The 25,044-nt window shown below is 40.8% G+C and overlaps 1 protein-coding gene across 1 annotated transcript in view; it reads left to right on the plus strand.

Moving 5' to 3' along the window:
• Positions 1–25,044, plus strand: part of PDE3A (phosphodiesterase 3A) — a 496,440-nt gene that overhangs the window by 456,733 nt on the left and 14,663 nt on the right. The window contains exons 9-16 of the mRNA XM_067559180.1: positions 153–238; positions 2,524–2,693; positions 4,019–4,156; positions 11,366–11,477; positions 18,264–18,377; positions 19,990–20,189; positions 22,244–22,447; positions 24,753–24,908. Of these exons, the coding sequence (XP_067415281.1) occupies positions 153–238; positions 2,524–2,693; positions 4,019–4,156; positions 11,366–11,477; positions 18,264–18,377; positions 19,990–20,189; positions 22,244–22,447; positions 24,753–24,908 (1,180 nt within the window). The remainder of the gene's footprint in view (positions 1–152; positions 239–2,523; positions 2,694–4,018; positions 4,157–11,365; positions 11,478–18,263; positions 18,378–19,989; positions 20,190–22,243; positions 22,448–24,752; positions 24,909–25,044) is intronic.

Genomic DNA, 25,044 nt, shown 5'->3' on the forward strand with positions numbered 1-25,044 from the left:
TGAATTTGCCTCAGACTGCCCAAAGGACTATAGATTATATGGTAGAACATAAACTTGTACTAGCAGCAAGGATCAAGAAATGCTCTCAATGATTTTTCCTCTCTAATTTACTTGATTCTTTAATTTTCATGTTCTTTGATATTGTGTTCCAGCTGTGGCAGACCGTATAACCAAGCTGGTTCTGGTGCTGGGGTGCTGAATAGAGGTGATGGAACAACACATGCTCTGACCAGAACAGGTAATTTGGTGGTGGTAAAATCAAAATGGCTGTTCCTCTAAAATGTAGTAGTTGTTGAGGGAGTGTGTAGAAACTCCTGTCTCTCTTTTTATAGAAAGGTTGTATGTGGGTGAGATCACAGGAATGATGTTTCCATTTCCTTTCCTTTGGAACAGCAACAGTCCTAGGCCAAAACACTTAAGACACTCTCCATGCAAGGGGTAGAGGTGGGTGTCAGGAGGTGTCAGCTGTTTCTTCAGCAGTCCCCTCAAGTCCAGGAATCTGCAACAAAGAATAGGTTGGGCGGAGACGTATTATCCTGGCCCCACCAATTCTTTGGGCAAACCTACAGAAGGGTTAATGGAGCCTAGGCCATATTCACATTACCATGGAGTCCCTTTTGTGCCAAGAAATTCCTTTTGAGGTATGGTGACTCTGGCAGCCTGGCTCCATTGATACCACATGATGGTTATGTCAGCACTGAACACCACTGGCAGTGGTGTGTAAGGTATGTGTAGCTACATGCCTCAGTGAAAAGCATGCTGCGTCCACACTGCCTTATGTAGCTACACGTGTCAGTGAAAGGTTCTGGCAGCAAGGAGGCAGGCAGTAGGGAAAGGCTCTGGAAGCTCTCCACTGCCACAGGCTTTCACTGTGGCAAGGAAAGGCTCTGGCAGAGAGGAAGCAGCAGGGAAAGACTTGGCAGCAAAGATCTGCCCAGAGCCTTTCTCTGCTGCTGGAGTATTTCTTTGCAGCAGAGAAAGGCCCCTGCTGTGGCGAAAGGCTCCAGAAATAGGGTACTGCCACAGCCTTTCTCTACTGCATCCGGACACTACACTGCTAAAAAAGCAGTGTTGATGGGAGAGGTACTGCTTTGGGCATGTAGAGAGTCATGTAGGGTATATACCCCCAGGGTTCAGGCGTTCTTTTACTTTACTCGCCTAAGCAGTGTCTTATTGTCTACACTGCTGTTTATACCCATGTAGGGGGCATGTAGTCTGTGAATTGTGCATGCTGCTGAAAGGAGTGTGCAGTGTAGACACACCCTAGAAGTGAGCTGAGGATAGAGGCAGTCACGTGGTTGGCCTGGGAGCTAGACACAGGGAGCCTCCACAATTTATTACAATGAGAGTAATTAACCGTTGGAACAACTTACCTAGGGTTGTGGTGAATTCTACATCACTGACCATTTTAAAATCAAGAGTGGGTATCTTTCTACAAGATCTGCTCTAGGAAGTTCTATGGCCTATGGAGTTCTATGGTTCTAAGTTCTATGGTTCTATGTCCTGTGTTATACAGGAGGGCAGACTAGATGATCCCAAAGGTCCTCTCTGGTCTTGAAAGCCATGAATATAGCAAAAGTTAATGCCTCAGTATGTTGATTTCTTCTCCGTATTAGATATCCAGAAGCTGCATGTTTTTGTAGCATTTATTATGTGTTTAATTGCTAATTTTAAGTGTAAATGATTGAGTAACATATAGACCCTGGAAGTTGCTGTTTAGGCTGTTTATCATGTCATTTGTACATGGTAACATTGTTTTGAAGGATACAGGCAGCACAGCAGTATGTTATTCTATAAATTATTTTTGTTTTAATGAGATTTGAGATAAAATAGGATTTCCAAAAGCCTGTTGTAACTTTTTCTAACCAGAAAAATTTCCTTTCTAAAACGTTAATACTTCCTTCAATTACAAGACTTCTCTATCAGCAGCTGTTCTTTCTGTAAGCTTCATTTCTCCATGTAATTTGCAGCTCACATTGTAACTTCTTGCTCGGGATCTAGGAAGCAGAATATCTGTGTTTTTATATCTAGTCGTGAAGCTAAATTCAACCTTCAGATGTAGGTGCTTCAGGCTCTCAGTAACTTCAGCAAGAGTCATGTTCACCCCAGGGCAGCACTTAATCCATCTGTAACAATATACTATGTGTATGTTCAGAAATTTACCATGTGTGGCACAGAGTATTTATAAAGAAGAATCTGAAAAAGCTCTGCATTAGCCCAGTTTTAGAGAGTTAAAAATATGTGGTGCAATAAATGTGGTCTCACTCTCACTCACCTAATTTGACCCATCCTAATAATGATCCTCAGAGTTTTTCCTCATTCTTCATTCTGTGGTCCCAGTTTTCAGGCCTCGTACTTCTTTCAGTGCCATTGAGTAGACTGTCAGATTGATTTCAGACCTAGCCAAGCAGCAGCACGTATATATGTGAGTCAGAGATCATGTTGGTATTACTCAGATGGTAAGAGAGAATGCCTTTTAATATGGTCCTTACAGTTCTCAAAACACTTAGATTTTCATTGTAGATGATCCAGCTCAAGCCACTTCTGACTATGAAACGAACAACAGTGACAGCAGTGATATTGTACAAAATGACGACGAGGCAGATTGCTCCAAAGAACAGATGCGGAAAGGATCTGTCTGCAGAACATACACACCTGAGACAATCATGTTGCACCCTTTAATACCACCCGAGGTAGCTCACTCTTGTTTTAAGTAATGCTTTCATACTGTATTTGAATAAACCTCAAGACACTGGGAAAAGAATGATGCAATCTAAAGACCAGGGCCAAGATTTTCAAAAATGGTTGCATAAATTTAGGCTCACATCCACATTTATGGGACATGATAGGTGATCTGATTTTCAAAAGCTCTAAGCACCCATTCAAATCAGTGGGAGCTGTTGAGTGCTTAGCATTTTTTAAAATTAACCACCTATTTTGATACCTAAATATGGATTTAGGATTCTAACTTTAAGCACACATTTTTGAAAATTTTGATTTGTCAGGTATGGAAATAATCTTATGTACGTTACCAATACAATGTGTATAATCTTTCTGATTATCCATGTAAACACTTTAATGGCCTAGTAAACCATGTAATCTTGGTTAGCGTATACAGTGGTGACCATTAAAAGGTTAACGTTTGTCATAGGATACTACACAATTATTATTGTTATTTTCTGTACTAAATATAGGGAAAGACATTTGTACTTCATAATCTGTGAGACTAATGTTGTCAGATGCTGGTGTTTTTGTAGGACCACTGTAATGAGTTGTAAATTTGGTTCAAATGAGCAGACAAACATTTGACTGTTTAGTCAAATTTTTAAAGTCCCTTCAATCTGTGCAATTAGACTAAAAAATATCTCATGAGAACAGAATTCCTGGCAGTCTCTGCTTCTGATCAGAGCTGCATAAACCAGGATGAGATTTTCTGATGGTATATTGACTCTTTTGTTTCCACTTCTGGTCACTATTTGAAAGTGAAGAGTTATGAGAGAGTAAAGAGTTAGGAGGCATGGGAAGAGGGAGACTTCTTTCAGATTTCAAAAAAGGTTTCTTTTCAGTGTCTCTCTCAGAGTGGAACAAGGGACGGGTTCTTATTTCATTATATCTGAATATGTTACTTACACATTCCTATTCACTATAAGACTACCTTGGAAAATGTTCCCTGAATCTTGTCGTTAGTCCCTAGCAGTCACGATATGGAAGTAACAAATGAATATGTTTCTGCCCGGTACAAGCTTTAGAGTAAAAGTGAATAACCTCTCTGCAGCTGTAATAATCAGACACTGATCTTTCATTTGCAGGATTCCCTATCAATTCAAGTTTAACAAAAATTATAAAGTAGAAGGGCTAAATTAAGGTATGGTGGAAAACAGTGTAATTCCATTGAATTCAATGAGAGGGCACCAGTGATTAGTTTTGCCCTAGATTTTTAGCACTTTTACCACTTTATTTAGACTTTTCATAAGTTTGTGATCTAGCAGAATTCTCTCTTTCCTGATTTTTGGGGCAGGACAAGCCTATCCTTGCTCCAGAGCCTCTTGTCATGGACAACTTGGACTCTCTTATGGATCAGCTAAACAATTGGAACTTCCCAGTCTTTGATTTGGTGGAAAAAATAGGAAAGAAATGTGGTCGGATCCTCAGCCAGGTAAGAAGCATGTTTTATACACGCAGGTTGGATGTGCAGTGCCAGTATACTGTGTGTACCTAGACAGATGCAGGCTAAAATAGAGCTTTAAATCTGTGATAGGCCCGGTAAGTCACTGCAATGTAAGAACCATGAAATCCTGCCATACAATTTCAAGAGAGCAACAGCTGAGTTAATCCCACAAATCCATTACCATTAAAAAGTCTCCCTCTTCTTCCCGCTCCACCAATCTGGTCTTTTAAAAGAATTGTACATGCATATTGGCCCACTGCATCTTCAGCTATGACTGGAAGGGCTGCTGATGCCACCATATTCAGTTAGCTGTCTTGTGGGATTTTGCATAGAATCCATCACATGAGGCTTAGAGGGCCACAAATAGACAGCGGACCCAAAAGAGAAGATATGGTTTAGTCAACAAGGAAAGTGTATAATTTATATTCAGGACAAAAACGCAAGAACAAATTGGCTTTTGACTGATAGAGTACCTTTTTACAGAGCAACATTTGCAAGAGGCTACTGGAAAACAGTGAACTTGTTAATCAAGTTTAAGTGTCTCACATTATACACCCAGAGAGATTAATGTGCTAACCAGACCTCAGTGTAATAACAAACTCCAATTAATGCTAAATCAAGTCCTGGTACCTGGGTTGTTGATTATTATTGAGCTGCATATAGCTAATTCAAAAGCCAATCAGGAAAGATGATTGTTTAAATTCAGAGTGACATTAGGATTTACTCTGTGAGCTGTTTCCTTGTCAGCAACCCCAGCCTGTACCTCAGCATGTAATAGTTGCACCTGACCAGCTTGCCAATATTCCAAGTTCCTTCTGGTGTAAGAGGAAAGCGTAGACTGTAAATTGGTGATCAATTAGAAGGTCCTGTAATAGATCGAACATAAAGGGTAGAATTTTGCTTCTAGATCTTTTTGGTATGTGTTGCAACAATAATGCCCATATATAACAATAATGTATAGCAAAAAGCAAGAGTGACTATTTTCCTGTCTGTCTATACTTAAACATTTCTCTATCAAACACCGAACAACTGGGATCTAAACAACATTTTTTGGTTGTGCGTATCTATATCTGTATAACACTTCTTACCAGTTCTTAACAGAGAAAGCATGAAATGACACACTTCCCCCAGCTGTTTTTCCCTGCTGTCCCCGCTTCCCGGTCCCCACTAGCGTCCACCACTGCCATTTTGTTTTCCCCCTTCTACTTCTAACCTGCAGACCTTGAGTCCCTCAGGCACAATTTAAAGTGTTCAGAAAGCCAGCGTGAAGATGTCATCACTTTCCACAGCCTCACACTGCCTGAGTGACTTGTCGCTGGCCAAATAATTGGGCATTGTCAGGGGCAAAGAAGCAAAATGAAGGATATGAAAAAAGAAATCTGAAGTGCTTTAAAAATTTGGGAATAATTTATTTAGCATAAACAGTTGTACCCTCAACTTCATTGTTCAACATTTCTGATGTCAATAGTTAACCATGACATTCGATTAAATGGGATGACCCAAGATCAGAGTGGGACAAGATTAAATTTGAGTTTAAAATGAAGATATCCCCTACAACTAAGGAGATATGGTGACTGAATGCAATGAACCTTTTTTTTTTTTTTTTCAAACCACGGAACTGGTTATCTTTTTGCTGTGTAATTTATAACAGAGTGTGTCCTAAGGTGAAAGGAACAAAGGAAAACAAATGGATCAGTGATTTATTCTTTGCTTTCCACAATTAAATGGTCTCATCTTTAAAAAAAAAAAAAAAAAAGGAAAGAAAGAAAATTAACAAGAGGAATTAACTGCATTCCCCACAATCCAAAATTTATGAGGTGGAATAAAGAAGAGTTGACGTGTGCCCTCAGGCGGGTGTTTGGCTTACAAAGCATATGTTAGCCTAGAATTTTTAAGGCGACTTGAGATGTCTATTTCTTATTTGTGGATTGTTAAATTGATTTAGCCCTTATAAAAAAAAAAAAGACCCCACACAACTCTGTGACCATAAAAGCATTCTTGCTACGTACAATGAAAAGCACTTAAATGCAGCACAGGCAAACCTGTAAACAAAGGGATAGAAAGGCCTTCACAGAAAAATCTCCCTTCAGAATGGAACAGCAAGACTTTCCAATTGAAACTGCAGCTTCACTACGAGCCATGAGCTACATAATGCCTTAATTTAAATTTATTGCTCTTCTAACCATAATTCCTGTGGGGGAGAAATCTGTTTTGCTTTAGAAAGAAAGGTGGAGTAGGTGATCTTGGAAAAAAATGTATAGCTTGAAATTGAAGTATCTCCCTTCTGATCATGACCAAACTGCAAGTGAATTAAAATGATGGATGAAGGCTCAGATTTTAGGAAAATCTACACTGTCAAGATTCTGATTCTGTGTTTCTGTACCTGCAAATAGGCCCATGGGAAGTGTTTCATAGCTAGCTGGGGCTATTGTTCACATTATGGTATGGGAAGTCTCTCCATGGGGAATGTTGTTTGTCAAAAGATGGCTTTTGAATGAAAATTAAAAACCATCCCTGAATGGAAACATTGGGGGTTCAGAGTCAGGACATTATTAGTGGCAGACTAATCTGTGGAATTCATTACTGCCAGAAACTCACTTAACCTGAACATGACAGTATTTAGAAGCATTGTCGCACCTGCATGGTCGGCTGGACTTTTGCATAAATACTTGTTCAATTTCCCTTATCTTCTTGTCTCTGATTTATTTTGTCTTGATGCTGTTTGGAACCTAGGCTTCTAGGAGAAATTTATTTACTTTAGCCATACACAGCATACATAGCTACTGCTGTGATGGGTGCTACCCATGTGCCTATAATAAGTAGTACATAGAAGATTGTTATACTGAGGAATATGTTCATAATGAATCCCCCGCTTTGAAAGAAACTTCCATTAAAAATCATTTCAGTGGAAGCATTTCTTTTTGTTCTAACAGATGCCAGAAGCATTTGATTTATAAATTATGCATATAAGTATTAAGCTCTGCACAGAGAGGGGGGCAAAAAAGGCAGAGAGGGAGGTAACCACTACTTGCCAAACAAATGGCATTTGTTGAAATTTATTTATTCCTAAGAATAAAAATGGTACTGAGCTCGTTGGTAGTATGGCATATATGGATGTTTTCTAACTAGGAAGCCATATGCAGTAAGAAGCAATGGTTGTGGTAATGTGTGATCCATAGTGCTAATCAAAACCACAATCTGACCAGACCTTCAGCTTAATGAAGTGCCTCTATCCCAAACACAAGCAGAAGATAGGAAGAAAGGAGAAGGTGTTGCTTAGTGAGCAAGGGTGGGGGTGATTGTCCATCAGGTGATGTCTACTCCTGAGATATGGCAACAATTGCCATGGGAGGAACAAATTAAAAAATAGTTAATAATAATAATAATAATAATAATCAAAAATAGAGAGAACATAACAACCAAAACAGCACCATTTATTTTACCAAACTATCCAGATTTTCTGATGTCCAAGAAGCTATAAGTACCAAGAAATAAGCCTTTCTTTCTTTTTTTCTTGTTTGTCTGAATGCCTTGGTGACTGGAAGAGCAGACTATTTCTCTCCAAAGCACATGCTGGGAACTGGATACCATTCACTTCCACTCCTTGCCAGTCCATTCAGCTTCTTTTGAATTATTTTGAAACCTTCCCCTCTGACCCAATGCTGGAAATTCAGAGGAAAAATAACCTCCTATATGGCATGCGGTTTTAAAAAATACCTGCCTAACAGCAGTATGAAGCAATAATCTTAAAATCTGCAAAATAATATCATTCTATCGTCACTCTTTTCCCACAGGGATATCTTCCAAGGAAATTAGATACAATGAACTAGCCAGTAGCAGCTAGTGTCTTTTCTTTCCTGTGGTAATTTTTTTTCCTCCTCTCACCTTCTATGGCTCAGTGATCTAAGACTAAGGTTTGAAATACTTAGTTTCCCTGGAGTGCAAGTTTGAATCCTGGCTGGGTCAACTGGGCCATGATCCAAGAGAGGTAAATTGAGTTCCATACAGTTTACTGCCTTTCGAAATCCTAGGCCTCTGATGGTCAGGTTGCCTGCACAGCTCTGTTCTGACTGCTACCATAGGGCATAGAGAGGCAACTTTATTGGACTAGCTTCTGTTGGTGAGAGAGACAAGCTTTTGAGCTGCACTGAGCTCTCCTTCAGGTCCAGGAAAGGTACTAAAAGTGTCACAGCTAAATTCAAGATCCAACAGATAGTTTAGCATAAGTAGTTAGCACATGTTCTAAGGAACCAATTCCCAGACCTAAAGAAGAGCTCTGTGTAGCTCAAAAGCTTGTCTCTCTCATCAACAGAAATTAGTCCAATAAAAAATATTACCTCACCTACATTGTCCCTCTAATATTTTGGGACCAACAGGGCCACAACAACACTGCATACCATAGAGTGAGGTAAATGTGGTAAGTACAGCCTGTTGCTGCCTCTTATAGGGTTTGGCCTAGCTGATTTATGCAGTGAATAGACTCACTGGCTATGCTCCTGGCCTAACTGTAATGCTTCTCTCTTTAGAGAGCTGCAGATGCCTGTCATGAGTAATTTCTCTGGCACACACAGAGAGCTGGAGAAACCTCCTGTGTCAGTTTTCCTGTGCTGCTGACCTCAGTGCAGCTTACTGTTTTTAAGATGCTCTGAGGCCTTCTCTGGGTACAAAAACCTCACGGGATATTGGCAAATTTTTGTAAAGCACTCTGATTTCCTTAAGGATTAATTGCACAGGATAAAATTTTCAAAAGTGCCCAAGTCCCATTGCAAGTCAATTGGACTAAGGCACCTAAGTGCCGACGTAACTTTTGAAAATGGGTTTAGGTTCCTAGATCAATTAGGTGCTGTTGGAAAATTTACTCAGCAAATACACATAAAATATTATCCTCTCTTTCCACTTCCATTCTCTATCTTATGGCTCTACCACAGAGGAGGAAGACGTTGAGGGGAATAAAAATAAGGAGGAATTAGCTGAGGGGTAGGTAGAAGAAAAACTAGGCACAGATTGATGGGGTAGAGAATAATAGAACATACAGAAAGGAAAGAGAGATTAATATAGGTAAAGGGGGGAGGGGAGCGTGAGGAGGAAATGACCTATCCCCAGACTGAGACTGCTTAGTGTGACTTTCTTATGTTGTCAGGTTAGAGAATAAGGGGTTCATTCCTTCCTAACTGTAGGAAGAGCAACCTTTTTTTCGCCTTTCTCTTACTGTTCCCAGTAGCAATCAGAGATTTTAAGAAGTATTATTTTCTGTTCAGAGCAGACATGCCTAATCCTGACAGACGCCTGGAACTCCTGCACTAACACTTGCCCTGAGCCCATCATGTCACCCACGTTCCCACTGCCTACAGTTATCCTCCAGAACTAAGATGCATAGGGATTTTCCATTACAAATCTCCTGTAGCCATTGAAATTCAAGCTACAGAGACAGCTAAAAGCTCCTCTAGGAGCGCTTTTCTCCATACTTGGTGTCATCAGGTTTTTAAATATCCTATAATTGAAGAAAGATTTTTATTCCTCTTTTGATTTTGTCTTGTTCACACTCTCAGTTCTGAGAGGGATAATCCAGTACTTAAAGTACTGGTCTCTGCAGTGGAATAGCTCTGTTTCAAGCAGCTCTGATGTGTCCTTTACAGAACTTTAGCAGCTCCTATGGGCTGTAGCTTTGGCTTTCATGGCTATCATCACTCCGACACTGACCAGCATTACTTTCACCTTCCTATACGTTCTTACTGAATGTGGTACCATTGGCACCCTGTGCCATTCAAATAGCAGCAGATGAGCACAAAGGTGCTACCAGCACAAGCAGAAGTGGCAGATACTTGATAACAGAGAGATTCCCTGTATGAAGTCAGAAACTATATTTGTGCACTTTCAGCTGCACTCTTCAACTGGGTCATCCTTTCTAATTTTTGATAGAATCGTTCAGAATTAGTTCACACAGAAATTCTGCTTGATAGGAAATTCCTAGTAAAAAAACTTGAAGATAGCTCATGTTATAAATTCATATCAGTTACTTTAAAATACTGTAATTATCTAAAAAGGCCATATATTCAAAGTTTGTTGTTAAAGCGTGGGTACAACACACCCATCAGAATAGATTATGGATCCCAATTCATAGATATGATATGATGAGAGAGAAAACAGTTGACAGACAGCAGCTTAATTTAGGTTCAGGTGTGCTGTGAAGAAACAAAAGCCAGTATGATTTTGGGACTACATATTCAGAATGTAGTATCATGGAACTGGAAGACCATAGTCCCTCCTGGATACAGCTCTGGTGAGATCACATGCAGACTGCAGTATTTGGTTCTGGGCACCTCATGACAAGAAAAATGAATAAAGTGCTACAGAGGCTAATTTCAAAAAGAAGGTTGGAAGAACTTAACATAGTCATTTCAGTCAGTCCCATTGCACTGTGTACAAAGTTCAAACTTGCTATCGCTTTCAAGCCCCTATGTTGTGTGATAGCTGCTGTCTGCATCGATGACCTGGTTGTATTCCCCCATCAACTTCTTCACTCCACCACTGCTAACAGCCTCAATATCCTGCTTAACTCCTCTCCCAACATTCTCTGTAACCTTCTTCCATGCTTGAATGCTCTCTGAGTCACCTCCCTACTGAAAATTCCTTCACTTCAGTCATATCCCTCCTGAAAAGTCACTTCTGTCATTTTACCTTCAAGATTTAAAAAAAAAAAAAATAGTGAAATAATTTATTAGGCCAACCTTTTATTTGACATTCTTGTGCTTCTTCTTTTCTTCATCTCTTTAAATGATTATGCAAAGAGAGGAGCAATTGTTGTTATATCCCCTTTGGGACAGGATATATGGGGCAGATTTTCAGAGATGCTAATTCCTATCAGTGTTTTGTAAATCTCCTCCATATCTGTGTGTTTTGTTTTTTTTGTGAGGCATCTAGCACGTTTTGGGGCACTTAAAATAATAAACAATATCTAGGCTGGCTAAATGTCACCAGAAGGAGTATAACTAGGTACAAACATTGGAAGGATGTAACCATCAGAGAAGGAGAAGAATTGTTTAGAACAATCAGAGTACAAATAAGAGGAACATTTGGGTGAATAACATGAAAAATTTCTAAACAGCCTGTTTGTTTGACTGTGTAACTGTATCTCAGTGGAAATACTGGTAGCTTCACCACATAAACTAGACCAGCATGGTTGTTTTCCTTTTCCAGGTATCATACAGGCTTTTTGAAGACATGGGGCTGTTTGAAGCCTTTAAAATTCCGGTGAGGGAGTTCATGAATTACTTTCATGCCTTGGAGAGTGGATACCGAGAGATTCCTTGTAAGTAAAACTCCAGGTCAAACAAAAGTGTGTATTGCTCAGATTGACATTTTTAGTAAATTTTTGTAATACATTCTTTCCTCCCCCCAGTCACAGCAGCCATTTCTTCTTTCATGGGCTGCATTTTTGTCTACCACCTCTTAACTAAATGTGTAAGAGTAGTATTCTCTTTCTGGTGTACAGGATATGATGAATGCAAATCCTTGTGCATTGTGAAAAGAGAATATCCTACAATTGTGTCAATTTGTGCAGCACTCGTAAGCTATTTGCTTCCTATGCAGAGGCACTTCCTGAACTCTGCCCTTATATTGCTGTTTATTTGGCTTTTAGGGTTTGGGGTTTTTTAAATTTTACTTCATCGAAAACTCTGTAAATCTCATGTATGTTGACTCCCATTTTGAGAGTTAGAACAGTCCCTGATACCTACAATCTAGCCATATGTGTTGTTGGTGAGTATTGTCAACTCTGTCTGGAGTTTTGCTGGAATAGTTGCCACCCTGCAGGAGAGCTGACTTAGAGACAGGCACACTGTGATATGCTTCCACATGAGAGATGCTGTAGAACATAGTGCATGAACCAGCAGGGAGTGTGTCTTGTTCTACTGTGACCCCATGCAAACTGGCACTGAAGAGTTCCTTAGAAGACATATCCAGCCCTCTTCCCTGTGGTAAAACAGTGGGATCCTCCTACATGGGACCTACAAGGTTTTGTGGTGGGGAGGCATTTGCAGACTCCTTTCTGCATCAAAGAAAGGGGGAAGTTTCTGTGCTCATTTTATTCTTCATCCTCCAGACATCCATTTCGCTCTCCTACTTTGCTCATTCTTTTGCTCTTGAAAATTCTTGTTAACAATCATTTCGATAAAGGGAGGGAAACAGGGCAGAGAACAGAGTGAGAAGCGATGAGGTGAATAACACCTGGGGAAAGACAAAACGTTAAAGGTGCAAGTGGCATAGTAGGACAGCTTGTACCAATAAGGCATTCAGCAGGTGTGTGCACTGCGTGCAGATTACCAAACTGATGTGAGTAGCAAATTTAGCCCTGGTGCTACTGGGCAGCGTTCCCTGGTTCTGGGCATGTTGTCGATGATGCAGGTATAAATTAAAGAAGGAGGAGGCCCGCTTTATCTAGCATGCCTCTATTAGTTGTTGTTCTTGCTGAACACTCCCTCCTGCTCTCCCAGAGTGTCATTTTTCACTTCTGCTGAATTGATGCAAGTTATGCTACTTTGCCGACTACACTGCGGCGTGAAGTCGATTTAATTTCAGTTGACTTTCACCTGCCGAACTTATGAAGTTGGAGGCCCGTGACCACACCACACGCATTGCGTCGGGGGTTTGCATCCCCACCAGCTGTACTTGCACTGATAATCAGAGCAGTGAACTATGGGTAGCTATCCCACAGTGCCCTTTGGGAAGGTTATCTTCCTCCCACGATGCAACATGCTTCCTGTCCTCTCCTTGTCCAAAACAAAGAGACGAATGGTTTTTTGACACCATTTCTCCAAACCCATCTTTGTTGTGCACATGCCATTGCCGGAGAGGCATGGAGCCCATTCAACTGTGCACTATTATTGTGAGCCTCACAAACACCTCACAACTTATCCTGCAGTATTTTCAAGGTCATGACAAGAGCCACAATGTGGAAAATTGCAACATTACTGAAGCCACCCTGCTATACAAGCCAAAGAGTGAAACAATTCCCGTTTGCTACAGGCTCTCACACAGATTTTCAGTCGGTGGAGCGCCGGATCTGGTCCTGGGAAATAAGCACAGACTGGTGGTATCGCATCATTATGAAGGTGTGGGATGATGATCAGTGGCTGCAGAACTTTCGTATGCAAAAGGCCACTTTCATTGAACTTTGCACAGAGCTGTCCCCAGCAGGCAGGGCAATAGAGAGCACACATATCCTATCTTAGTACCGGACCACCTTGCCACAGAGTACATAAACCAAAAGGGATACTTCTCAGTGGTTTTGCAGGCCCTTGTGAATCACAGGGGACGTTTCACCGACATCAGTGTGGGATGGTCTGGAAAGGTGCATGTCGTGCGCATCTTTAGGAACTCAGGTCTGTTAAAAAAGATGCACTTTCTTCACTGACCAAAAAATAAACATTGGCAATGTTGAAATGCCAGTAGTGATCCTGGGAGATCCTGACTACCTCTTGCTCCCCTGGCTAATGAAACCCTACACTGGGCACCTGAACAGCGAGAAGGAGTGTTTCAACAGTACACACTGCAAATGCAGAATGTTGATGGAATGTGCATTTGGCCACTTAAAGGCAAGATGGTGCAGTTTGCTCACTAGGTGAGACCTCAGTGAACGCAACATACCCACTGTTATCTCTAGCTGCTGTGTGCTCCATAATGTGTGTGAAACAAAGGGAGAAAAGTTTCTGCGGGGCTGGGTCGTGGACATTGATTGGCTGGCCACAAATTTTCAGCAGCCAGATTTCAGAGCTATGCTGAGAGCCAACTGTGGAGCACTGCACTTCAGGGAAGCATTGAAAATCCGTTTTTGCAATGAATCACATCTCAGTGCTGTGCCTTCCCTTCCCATCCCCCACCCTCGCACCATTGATCCCCTCCCCTTCTTTTCCCACTGACAATCCCCTAGCTCTCAATGAATAAAGAGTAATGTTTTTTAAAGCAGAACAGTTTTATTGGTGACCCGTTACAGTGTGGGGAAAAGGAAGATAATTTAACATTCTCATCAGGTTGTTTGGCCATTCAGAGCAAAGTGTGACTGTGCACCCAGCAAAGCATGCACATTCCCAGTTCTTAAAGGGGCTGTCGCCTCTTTCTGCTCCCCTCCACCGGTGTAGAGTGGAGCATGTACTGCACCCTGCTCATTCTCCTCCTAGAGTGCTTGGGGACTGGTACGAAACAGCTTGTTGTTTGAGCATTTTGGAGGGACTGCAGAGGGAGTCTGTCCTGCCGCTGCTCTTCCTGGAGTTCTACCAGATGCCTCAGCATGTCAGACTGATCCTTCATAATATGCAATATCTCCTGTTGCGTTGCACACTCCTGCTCCTGTGCTGATTTTCAGTTTTTCCACGTCCATGTTTAGTTTCTCTGACAATGACATCCTCCAGGCTCTGAGCTCTGTGTCAGCAGCTGCGGAGGCATCTATTAGTTCATTGAACATGTCATCCCAGGTTTTTTTCTTCTCGCTTTCTAATCTGGGAAAGGCGCTCTGCGGGAGTAGAAGCTGGGTGAAGGCTGAGGTGTCCACTGTTAGGCAAGCAAAGCACAAAGTTGCCATTGTTACCTAGCCCCATAGACTAAAAGAAATGTTACAATGTAAAAATTGCCTTTCATATTCACAAGGCAAAGCCAGACCCGCATACCAATTAGTATCTATAGCATGGGTCAGAGTGGCGTTCCAACCATGATATGTAACAGGCCCTTGCATCCATTATAGGGAAATCTCTGTAGCACTAATTTCCCCAATCCATACTTAACCAAGGAGAAGGATCATTGGGCTCCCCTTTACCATCCCAAAGACCGGTTTGGGAGGAGGGTGTGGGTGAGGTGTCACTGGAGAAATCATAGGGGCACCCATTCCCGCTCCCCTAACATCCATACCAACAATATTTGTCTAGGACTAGGAATTGTCTGTGTTGGAGCCCAGGACACTGTCCACGGCAGGGGAATAACATGGAGTGATTATATTGGTTGGGTACTGTAAACTTGCGCCATCTTCCCTAGGTGACCATGTGTGATAACAGTCTCCTGAGGGTAATGCAGGCAGAAAGGGAAGATTTGCTACAAGCATCGGGATACAGGCCTGGCCCTTATGCTGCCATGCTGTGTTCCGCAATGATGCCTGCTCATTTAATAGCAGAGTGGTGGGGAAAAGTGTTCTATATTGGCAGAAAAAATAAGGCTGCCCTTCCCAGAAACCTTCTGCAAAAGATTTCAGAGTGCCTACATAAAAGTTTCCTGGAGATATCCACGAAGGATTCTTGGAGCATCCCTGTGCGCATAAATAGTCTGTTCTGGGGGTAACCCTCTGTTTCAATGGACCAACACCCAGGAAGTCCATCCCCACAAAAACACAATCTCCTTTTTTCCCACAAATAAGAAGCTGGACTGCGTACATAACCACAGAAATGCAATTTGCTATACACACTCACCAGATGTGTCTTCCCCGGCATCTCAGTCAGTAGCACTGTCCTGTGTCCGGCTGGGCTGCTCTGGGGTAACGAACAGGTCCTTGCTCTCGGAGAAGGATACCCCGCTCTCCTGCACCCTGCTCTCCTCATTCTCCTCCTCCTCATCCACAGAGTCTTCCTCATTCATCCTGGACTGGGATTCGTCGGAGGTATCAATGCTGCATGGTGGCACAGTGGTGGGGTAACTGCCGAGAATCGCATGCAGCATCTCATAAAAGCGGCACTTCGGTCTTCAGTGACAAGACAGAATGACTGTTCTCCTACTTAGTTTTCTGATATGCCTGCCTCAGCTCTTTGCTTTTAACATGGCACTGCTGCGCGTCCCTGTTGTGGCCCTTATCCGCCATACCACACAATATCTTCTTGTATATATCTAAATTTCTTTTGCTGTCTCAGAGCTGAGCCAGAACAAACTTTTTGCCTCACAGGCTGATGAGATTCAAGACCTCAGGTCGACTCCATGCTGGAGCGCGTTTGGGACATGCAATCGCCATGAGCAGTTCAGCTACAAAGGTCTCTCCTTGCTGACCAAACAGGAATTGGAAATTCAAAATTTCCCAGGATTTCAGGGGAGGGGCTGTTTCCTGTGCACGTGGCCATGGTGCAACAGAGTGCGAATGTCCAGAGTGGTCACAACAGAGCATTATGGGATACCTCCCAGAGGTCAATGATGTCCATTTACATTGTGCTCTGCCTACACTGACGCTCATTCAACCTATAGAATTTGACTTCAGAACTACGCCACTTGCAGAGGTGGTTTTATTAAGTCGACTTTTACCGCAATTTAGATCGGCGGAACTGATATGCCAGTGGAGACGCATACTTTATGTGGTCAATGTAAGCCACATTACATCAACATTCATTGTCAATATAGATCAGGCCTGGATTTCTGGCCTGTCTGTAGGTGCAGTCCCCACACAGCATGGAATGAAGTATATACATATACAATGTATATAGTCTAAAATCACCCCCTTCCCATGGTTTATCACTATTTGTAATTCTAACATAACATAATGTTCAACCTGTTTCCACAAGCCTGGCTATTCCAACCATTTCCTCTAGTTCCCTCAGAGAACTAGTGCCCCTCTGACATCCTTGCTGGAGTTAACAAGATGCGCTTTCCACTACGACTCATTTGTCATTACACTGTATCTTTTAGGTAGAGTTCTAGCATCTGAGCTTCAGCGACTCAGCAAAGGAGTCCTGCATTCCTATGCAGAGTTTGAAATACCACATCCCTCTCTACAGGCCTACTCACACCCAAAAGTATAGCATAGAGCACCATGGGTTACTACTGAATTTAGCTAAGAGTCTTCCCGGGGAATTGCATCTGTTTACAACAGGTAACATGGCTGAATTTGAAGTAACATCAGGTGAATACTACTGAAACCCATATGTAGGCCATGATTAACACACTTCTGGCCTTGTGGGGGTTTTTAGGTATATTTTAACTTTCAATAGACATCTCAGCTCTTCTGTGCTAGCTGGCTATGGATTCAGGAGGAAATACACACCCACAGCTAGATATATAATTTAATGTAGAGATACATCATTATATAGAAAATGCTGCATGTTATTTAGGTACATTTACTGGGTATATCTGTATAGAAATATGTAATCTATATTTTTCAGGTTCCTAGGACTCTGTTCCAGAATTTTATTACATTTGCTAATGAAATATAATATTTAAGTTCCTCTGAATTTGAAGGGCTTTTTATCTACTTGCTGCATAGTTGGAGGTTGATACCAGAGCTGAATAAAATCTATATAAGAGCTTGTGTTTGTTGTGGTGGTAGCTCAAGGTGTAACTTTAGTGTTGTCTCTGATCTGACTCTCATCTACACTCACACATTCTAGCTCAAATTAAGTGGCATTTTGCTTTAAACTTGAGCTCGTTGGCCTGTCAGAAGGAGTGGATTGAAGCTCGAGGGCTGATGACGCTCAAGCTAATGATATAGCTGGGATGCAGCTACAGGCAACAACTTGAGTTAACACAGCTGGTCTGATGCTAATCAAATCACTCTGTGCAGCTTGAGTGTTGTTTCACGATGTGGCTGCTCTCACTCAAGCTAAGCTAGTGGAATAACTCAAGCTAATCGTTGCAGTGAAGACAAGCCCTTATTGTTAGAAACTGGGAGAAATCCTGGCCACAGTGACGTGAATGGGATTCTTTCCATTGATTTCAGGGGAGCCAGGATTTCACCCTTTGTGTTGACCAGATGGTACTTGCATAATAAAAGGCAGGGGATCAATTAAGGGGAAGCGGAAGGGAGCAGGGCTCTCACTCCCGTGCTAAAAGTGCCCTCTTCTCTCTGGCTTGGGGGAGTAGTGCTCCTCCATGGCTTCCCCTCTTCCTTGCCTGGTGTATAAAAGCTCCCCTTCCAGTTGCAACCTGCTATTAAAAAGAAAACTGAACACGTACAGAAGTGTAAAATAAGCCAGAGTCCTTGTACCTTGTAGTGGCTGTTGGTATTTTTGCTATTTCTTGACCTGAAACTTCCAAGAAGTTCACCATTGTATCCAGTAGATGGTGCTGTGTGTCCTCTGAGAGAGAAAATCTGCAAGTTTAATAACAGTGTCAATGATTGCCTTGGTTCGTATCACAGATCACAACAGAATCCATGCGACTGATGTACTACATGCTGTTTGGTACCTTACTACACAGCCAATCCCAGGACTCCCAACGGTGATGAATGACCATGGGTCAGCAAGTGACTCAGGTATTCTTTTTAATATACTGTTCTTTTCAGACTGCTGTAGTGGAATACTGTACGTTTAATTTGCTGGAGAAAAATCACCAAATAAGTTGGCTGCGTAAGGAGGACTTTCAGATGAAGGCTTGCGATTTCAACAATATATAATATATTTTTAATATGTGCTAGATTATTTATTTGTGTGTCGCAACTGTGGTAGACCAATTCTTTCAGTGGATTATTATGAACTACACTGTAGAAGCACAATATTTTACACTTAAAAATATATGAATTCAAGTACGTTGTAAGCTTTGTAGGACCATCTTCCTTTTTTACACTCTTTTTAACCCTTTCTTTCTACAGATTACTTAAGTGATGCATTAGGACTGTCCTGCCTGTGCTCTGTGATTGTTAAAGATCACATGGCAATTCTTGAAAAAGTAGAGTTGTCTGCTGGTGCCAGACTTTCCCCTTTTGCATTCATGGCAATGGTGTCTGCAAGTTAGCAGAGCTGGGTGTGCATTCTTTAATAAACACTTGGGATCTTTTAGGTGGAAAGATACAAAGAGAGGGGGTTTTAACAAAAAAAAATATTTTTTTTGAAAGACTTTATCTGATAAGAATACAGGAATCACCATAGCAGATCAGGTCAGTGGTCTGTCTAGTCCAGTATCTGCCTCTGACAGTGACCTATTCCAGAAGTCTCTGAAGACTTCTGGGTAGGTTGTCAGCAGGAGAAATTGGACGCAGAACTTCTTAGTCTAAAAGCATGCACCTCTACTGTCTGACTTTAAAGATCCAAATCTATTAGCTCAAAATCTATAAATGACTCAAACTTTTATGTGGTCCTGCCTTTGGAGGAAAACAGAGAGCCATGCTATAAATAAGCGTGGATAAGCTAAGAAACCCTGGAGTGGTTGTTGATTAATATCTCACAATTAATTAATTAATGGCTAATAAAATTACAGTGATATGATTAGGCGTGGAAGGATTTGATATTTTTAAATTGGTAAATGTCAGTTAACGTTGATTTTGCTGTACACACACAAACCAATGAAAAAATATTTCCATCAATGATGATCAAAATAACAGCTAGGCAAAGTAAGAAAAATGCAGCTTGAGAACTTCTTAGAATTTGCTTTAAGGATATTTCCTTTTTATATTTTGACATGAGAAGTTGACAATTTGTGTTTAACAGTTTTACAAAGCTTTAACTTTTTGAATTTCAACATCTACTGTCACTAAATAATTGTCTGAGTCCCCCCATTATTTCCTGCATGTTTGAAAATGTACACACTTAAAACCAATAATTTTACACAATTTAGAAAATTTAAATAGATAAAAATTGAAAAAAATGCTTAAAAATAAACATTGATATTATCCATCAGAATTATAAAAAAGAAATAGCCAATTCTGCTGATTCTAGTTATGGGAACAGCTTTTTTTGAGTTGCTGGAACATACCCTAAATATCAGAAATCACGAAGTTCAGTGTCTCTGCATTGTATTACTAGACAGGAACTGAAATGATTTGGTTTTGGTCAAAAAAAATTTTGTAACACACAGGCAAGCAATTTTGCTCATGCTCTATAATTTAAATAAATAATTAAGCCTCAGTAAGGGACTCTATTTCTGCTTAGATTCTGATAGTGGAATCACTCATGGCCATATGGGATATGTGTTTTCGAAGATGTATACACCTACAGATGAGAGCTACGGCTGCCTCGCTGGCAACATCCCTGCCCTAGAATTGATGGCTCTTTATGTAGCTGCAGCCATGCATGATTACGATCATCCAGGAAGGACCAATGCCTTTTTGGTTGCAACCAGCGCACCTCAGGTAAGTCTTGGGCCACATTTTTAAAATCTATATAATTGTTAAGCCTACAAAGATTTTTAAGCTTTTCATTGTTAAGGGTGTTTTTGGCTTGCATCAGGTACTCACCTAATGTCAACTATGAAATTGTTAGCATTAGCTACTGTATTTATGATCGCACAAAATTGTGATTGTTGTACAATATGTTGTGAGGCATGGTGCACTTCATCTATACACAACAACAGCACTAAGAATCTCCTTAATTGGGGGCTAAGTGGATTTTTTATATTTAACTTATTGATGGATTCGTTGATTAAAAGGAACATTTGGAGGAAGAAAAGATAAATTTCTGTCAGTTCCTGGAACTCCTAACTCCTGTGCAGTGAACACACTGACTTCATATGTAGTGACACACAGAAAGGTATAATTAAGAGGCACCTTGTTTTTTCATGTTTGCTGTGTACAGGAGGAGTCAGATTTTGCACAAGCTTATTATTTCTTTGATCACTCATCCATGGTAGCATTTAAGCACCTCCAAACCATTAATTAATTTATCTTTAATACCTCCTAATGAGATAGAGAAGTATTCTTACCTTCTCTTTATAGATACAGAACTAATGCAAAGGGAAATTAAATGATTTGCACAAGCCTCAAAGTTCCTCTTGGATTTCATTTCACTTTGATATCGCTTGAAGTCCACGAAGTTTCCATTCAGATCTGGTTCTTCTCCTCTTTTGCTCATTTGCTTTGTTACCAGAAAAGCAGCAGCTTTGAGGAATGGCAAAGTACTGCCTTAAAAGCTCCCTTCATGATTGGTACCATCTGGCAGGGTATATGTGTCACAAAGATGACATTTACTCTGGGGCTAGGCAGAAGGGGCTGCCCTTTGCATCTCAAATTTTGCAACATGATCTATGGAGTGAGGAACAGTGATGGCTTCCGAAGACAATGACAATACTATGTTGAGGCAGGTGTAATGAAAAAAATTTGTATGTAAGTGTGTGCTTGAACATCTCCACAAAACTAAATACCTTTGCTGTATTCCCAGGCAAATTTGGTACTTTTCTCCTTATGCTAAACAGTCAAGAGATGGTGGGTGAAATTCAAGCAGCATTTGACCATGTGACTTTAAATCCTGGGCCAGTGCAGGAGTATTCCCTACCTATATTCCTTAGTACTTTGTTTAATCTAGTTTTCTAAATAGAACTTCAATCATTTCTCAGAGCGAGGGCCTTCAGCATCAGTAGAGTTTTAACCAATTGGGGATTTTGGTGTTGCAGGTTCTGTCAGTTCATATCCTTATCAAATACAGGAGCTGGACATTCACATATTAGTGTGATGGGAACTATGTAACCATACTAGATTGAGAGAACTGGTTAGAAGCCACAACCACACAACACCATTGCTCTTGAAGACTGTAGCTCTGGGAAGTGGTGGAAGTACTATATATATAATATATAATTAATGGCTAATGTTAGTGTGCACACGCCTGTGTCTATGTAAAATATATATAACACACACTCACGACAGGGCTGCTGGAACAATTTTTATAGTGGCGGAGCTAAGAGTCATTGAACCAAACTGTAAACCCTGTATAAGATGGAAACTACTTCAAGCCATGGGATGTGGTTGCACCCCCAGAATCCTTAGTTCCAGCATCTATGCGCATGTGCGTATGTAAAAGGTCTTACACTCCAAAGATTTCCTATTTTCAGTTGACCACTGCTTGTGGTGAGTTTATCTGCTCTCTGCCAATGCATTAATGGCTAATATAAAACACCAAAATCACTCATCACTCCACTGGTCAGCACAGCACAGCACTGGTTAATTGGAGTGTAAGACCTGGATGTTCCAAATCAGTCTTAACCACCACTGGGGAACAGACATTCAGCTGCTCTCACTTCTATGAGAAATTAACATTCCTTAAAATCTCTGCAAATTCTTTTTTTTAATAACCGAATCCTTTCTTCCATTTCTCCCATCATCAAAAGTTTTCATTATTCCAATAGTCATTCTTATTTCCTGTTTCATGTGCTAGGAGGATTCTTAATGTTTATGTCAGTATATTGCTTCCACAGGCTGTGCTGTATAACGACCGCTCTGTTTTGGAGAACCATCACGCAGCTGCCGCGTGGAATCTTTTCATGTCCAGGCCAGAATATAACTTCTTAGTCAACCTCGATCACGTGGAATTCAAGCATTTCCGCTTCCTTGTAATTGAGGCCATTCTGGCCACTGACCTGAAGAAACACTTCGATTTTGTAGCCAAATTCAATTCCAAGGTAACAAGAAATTCTAATTTCCAATATTTTCTAAAGAGAGAGAGTATTCTTTCTGCCCTCCTGAACATCAAATTAGGTCACCAGCTGGGAAAGATCATTAAAAAGGCAGCCCCACAGACACAGAGACACATCTCCATTCAATGAATAGTGGTACTGAAACGGTAACAGATATTTCTAAAAACATGTTCTGAACAATTTTTCATAATATTCATTTAGCTATCTAAGCTATTGAAAATTACCAGAAATGAGTTACTTTAACTGTGTAATAAGCTGCATCACTCAGCAACATGGTAAGCATTACCTCTATGAGATGAAAGGTGATGTTTGCTCACTCTCTCTCTTTGGAAACACTGATGAAAGAACCACATGCAGAAAGCTTGGAACCGATGAATGTGTGATCAGTTTTGTTTTCCATTTCTCCATAACCATTCTTTCTTTTATAGGCTTTAAATGACTGAAAATAAACATCTTGCACTGTGTTAAGAACCTAGTCCAAACATTTCAGTTAGGCAGCTAAATCCATATTACGGCACCCAAATAAGTGGGCTGATTTTTCAGAGGTACGGAGCACCCTCAGCTCCCAGTAAAATCAGACAGTTTGGAGGGTTCTCACCATCACTGCTAATCAGGTCATATGGGGCGCAATCCAAAGTCCACTGCAGTCAATGGAAGGACTCCCGTTGATGTCAGTGGGGATTGAATTGCACCCTAATTTTGGTGCCTAGATTTAGACACCTGGATTTGATCATTTTATCCTAAATCTTTGTTTTTGTAGCTGGAAAAAAAAAAAGTTGAGTTAAAGCCAGCAGTATTATAGCTCCAGATCCAGCAACAAAACCTGATACATAAGAGAAAGGAGCAAGCTAGCCACCTATTAATACACTGCCAGTCATAACTTGGAGGTGCTGAACATTAACCGTGGTTTAAATTTAAGTGGAAGGTGGATGCTCTTTGTCATATGTGAAGGCGATATTTGCACTCTCTTAGAAAAGGGAATCCAGATGCATGGCTTGATGTGGCATGTCCTGTTGACTGACTATAGATTTGTAAGGACAGGTGACAACTGTCCCCCTATCTTGAGTTGTTGGATAGTGTGTGTTGTTGCACAATTAAAAAAGTGGAAGGAATAGCTGAAAACTTTAACCAAATCCAACTTTCTAGGCTAAATTTGTCTCTGCCTTGAAGAACATTATTCATGATTCTTAATGATGTAATCTCTCATTTGTAGTGCAGAAGCAAGCGCCTAAGGCCCTAGTGAGAGATTAGGCCCCATTACACTAGATTGCAGGCAGCATAAATACATGCAACAACAATTCCTTCTCCAAAAACCTTGCGGACTAGCATGTGCAAAGGGCAACAGGTGGATATAATAAACAAATAGGGAGAAGATCAAGTAACAGTGAGGTAATCATGTTTGATGTTATAAGGAGTGGTCATAGCATACCAGCTTCCATTGTCAAGTGTTTTGTAGACATTGAGACAGATGAGTTTTAGAGAAGAGATTGGAATGAAGATAATGACACAGATATTAATGGGGAGCTTCTCCCACACATAAAGAGTGGTGTGGGAAAAAGGGTGAAAGTGCTATAGGGAAAATTGAGCTAATGAGCAGTGAAAGCTGATATTGTTGGCAGAGCAGAGGCAGGATATATAATCATATCATTAGTATATCAGAGAGAGAGACAGCTCTGGTAGAAATATGGAACCCCTTGTGTTTCTTGTGCCTTAGAGCTGCCTATTTAGTCTCTTATTGAGAGGCTAAAGCTTCTTCATTATTTAAACTATAGCTGTGCTCATGTTAGATCCCAAGACAACCCTTTTGTTTTAAAAGGGGGCAGAATCATATGCGTCAACTTGGCTTTTTGTGGGAGAATTCTTTCAAATACACTTATCCCAAATAGAAAAGAAACAGGCCTCGTCTACACACAAGCTTTGCACCAGTTTAACTAAATCGGTTTTAGAACACACCTCTAGTTAAATTGTTGCAACTCTGTGTATTGATAAGGCCATCATTTCTTGGAAGATTTTGTAGATCTGTCTTCTGCTAATAATGCTTTAGAGCCAGAGTATTAATAGCTAAATAATTGTATAATTTCTAATTATCTATTACAAAACGTAATTATTGCCACTTATTTTTCTTTTTCATGCTTGAGCTACACTCTTAAATTAAAAACTAGGGCATACCACCTACTTAGGTTTGTAGTTTGTATTCAATAGCTGAGTATGTTTTAGCACATCACAGAACAGGATTTTCCTTTTACCCCCATACTATTGTAATGGTTTTACCCCCTTGCTTGTCTTCCAGGTGAACGATGATGTTGGAATTGACTGGACTAATGAAAATGACCGCTTGCTGGTTTGCCAAATGTGCATCAAACTGGCTGATATCAATGGGCCTGCCAAATGCAAAGACTTGCATCTGCAGTGGACAGAGGGCATTGTTAATGAATTTTATGAACAGGTAAGTGTGTGTCCAAAGCAGGAATGAATAGTTTTACTTCCAGTTCTAACTTATACTGTAGTGTAGCTGTGTTTTACCCTGGAGTTGAATGCATTTCAATGCTGGGTGAAATTGCTTTTATTTTTAAAGAAAGTTT

The sequence above is a fragment of the Emydura macquarii genome, unplaced genomic scaffold (assembly GCF_026122565.2).
Source record: "Emydura macquarii macquarii isolate MOO-44397 ecotype Brisbane River unplaced genomic scaffold, CSIRO-AGI_Emac_v2 contig_2205, whole genome shotgun sequence".
In the NCBI taxonomy this organism is placed as follows: Eukaryota; Metazoa; Chordata; order Testudines; family Chelidae; genus Emydura; species Emydura macquarii.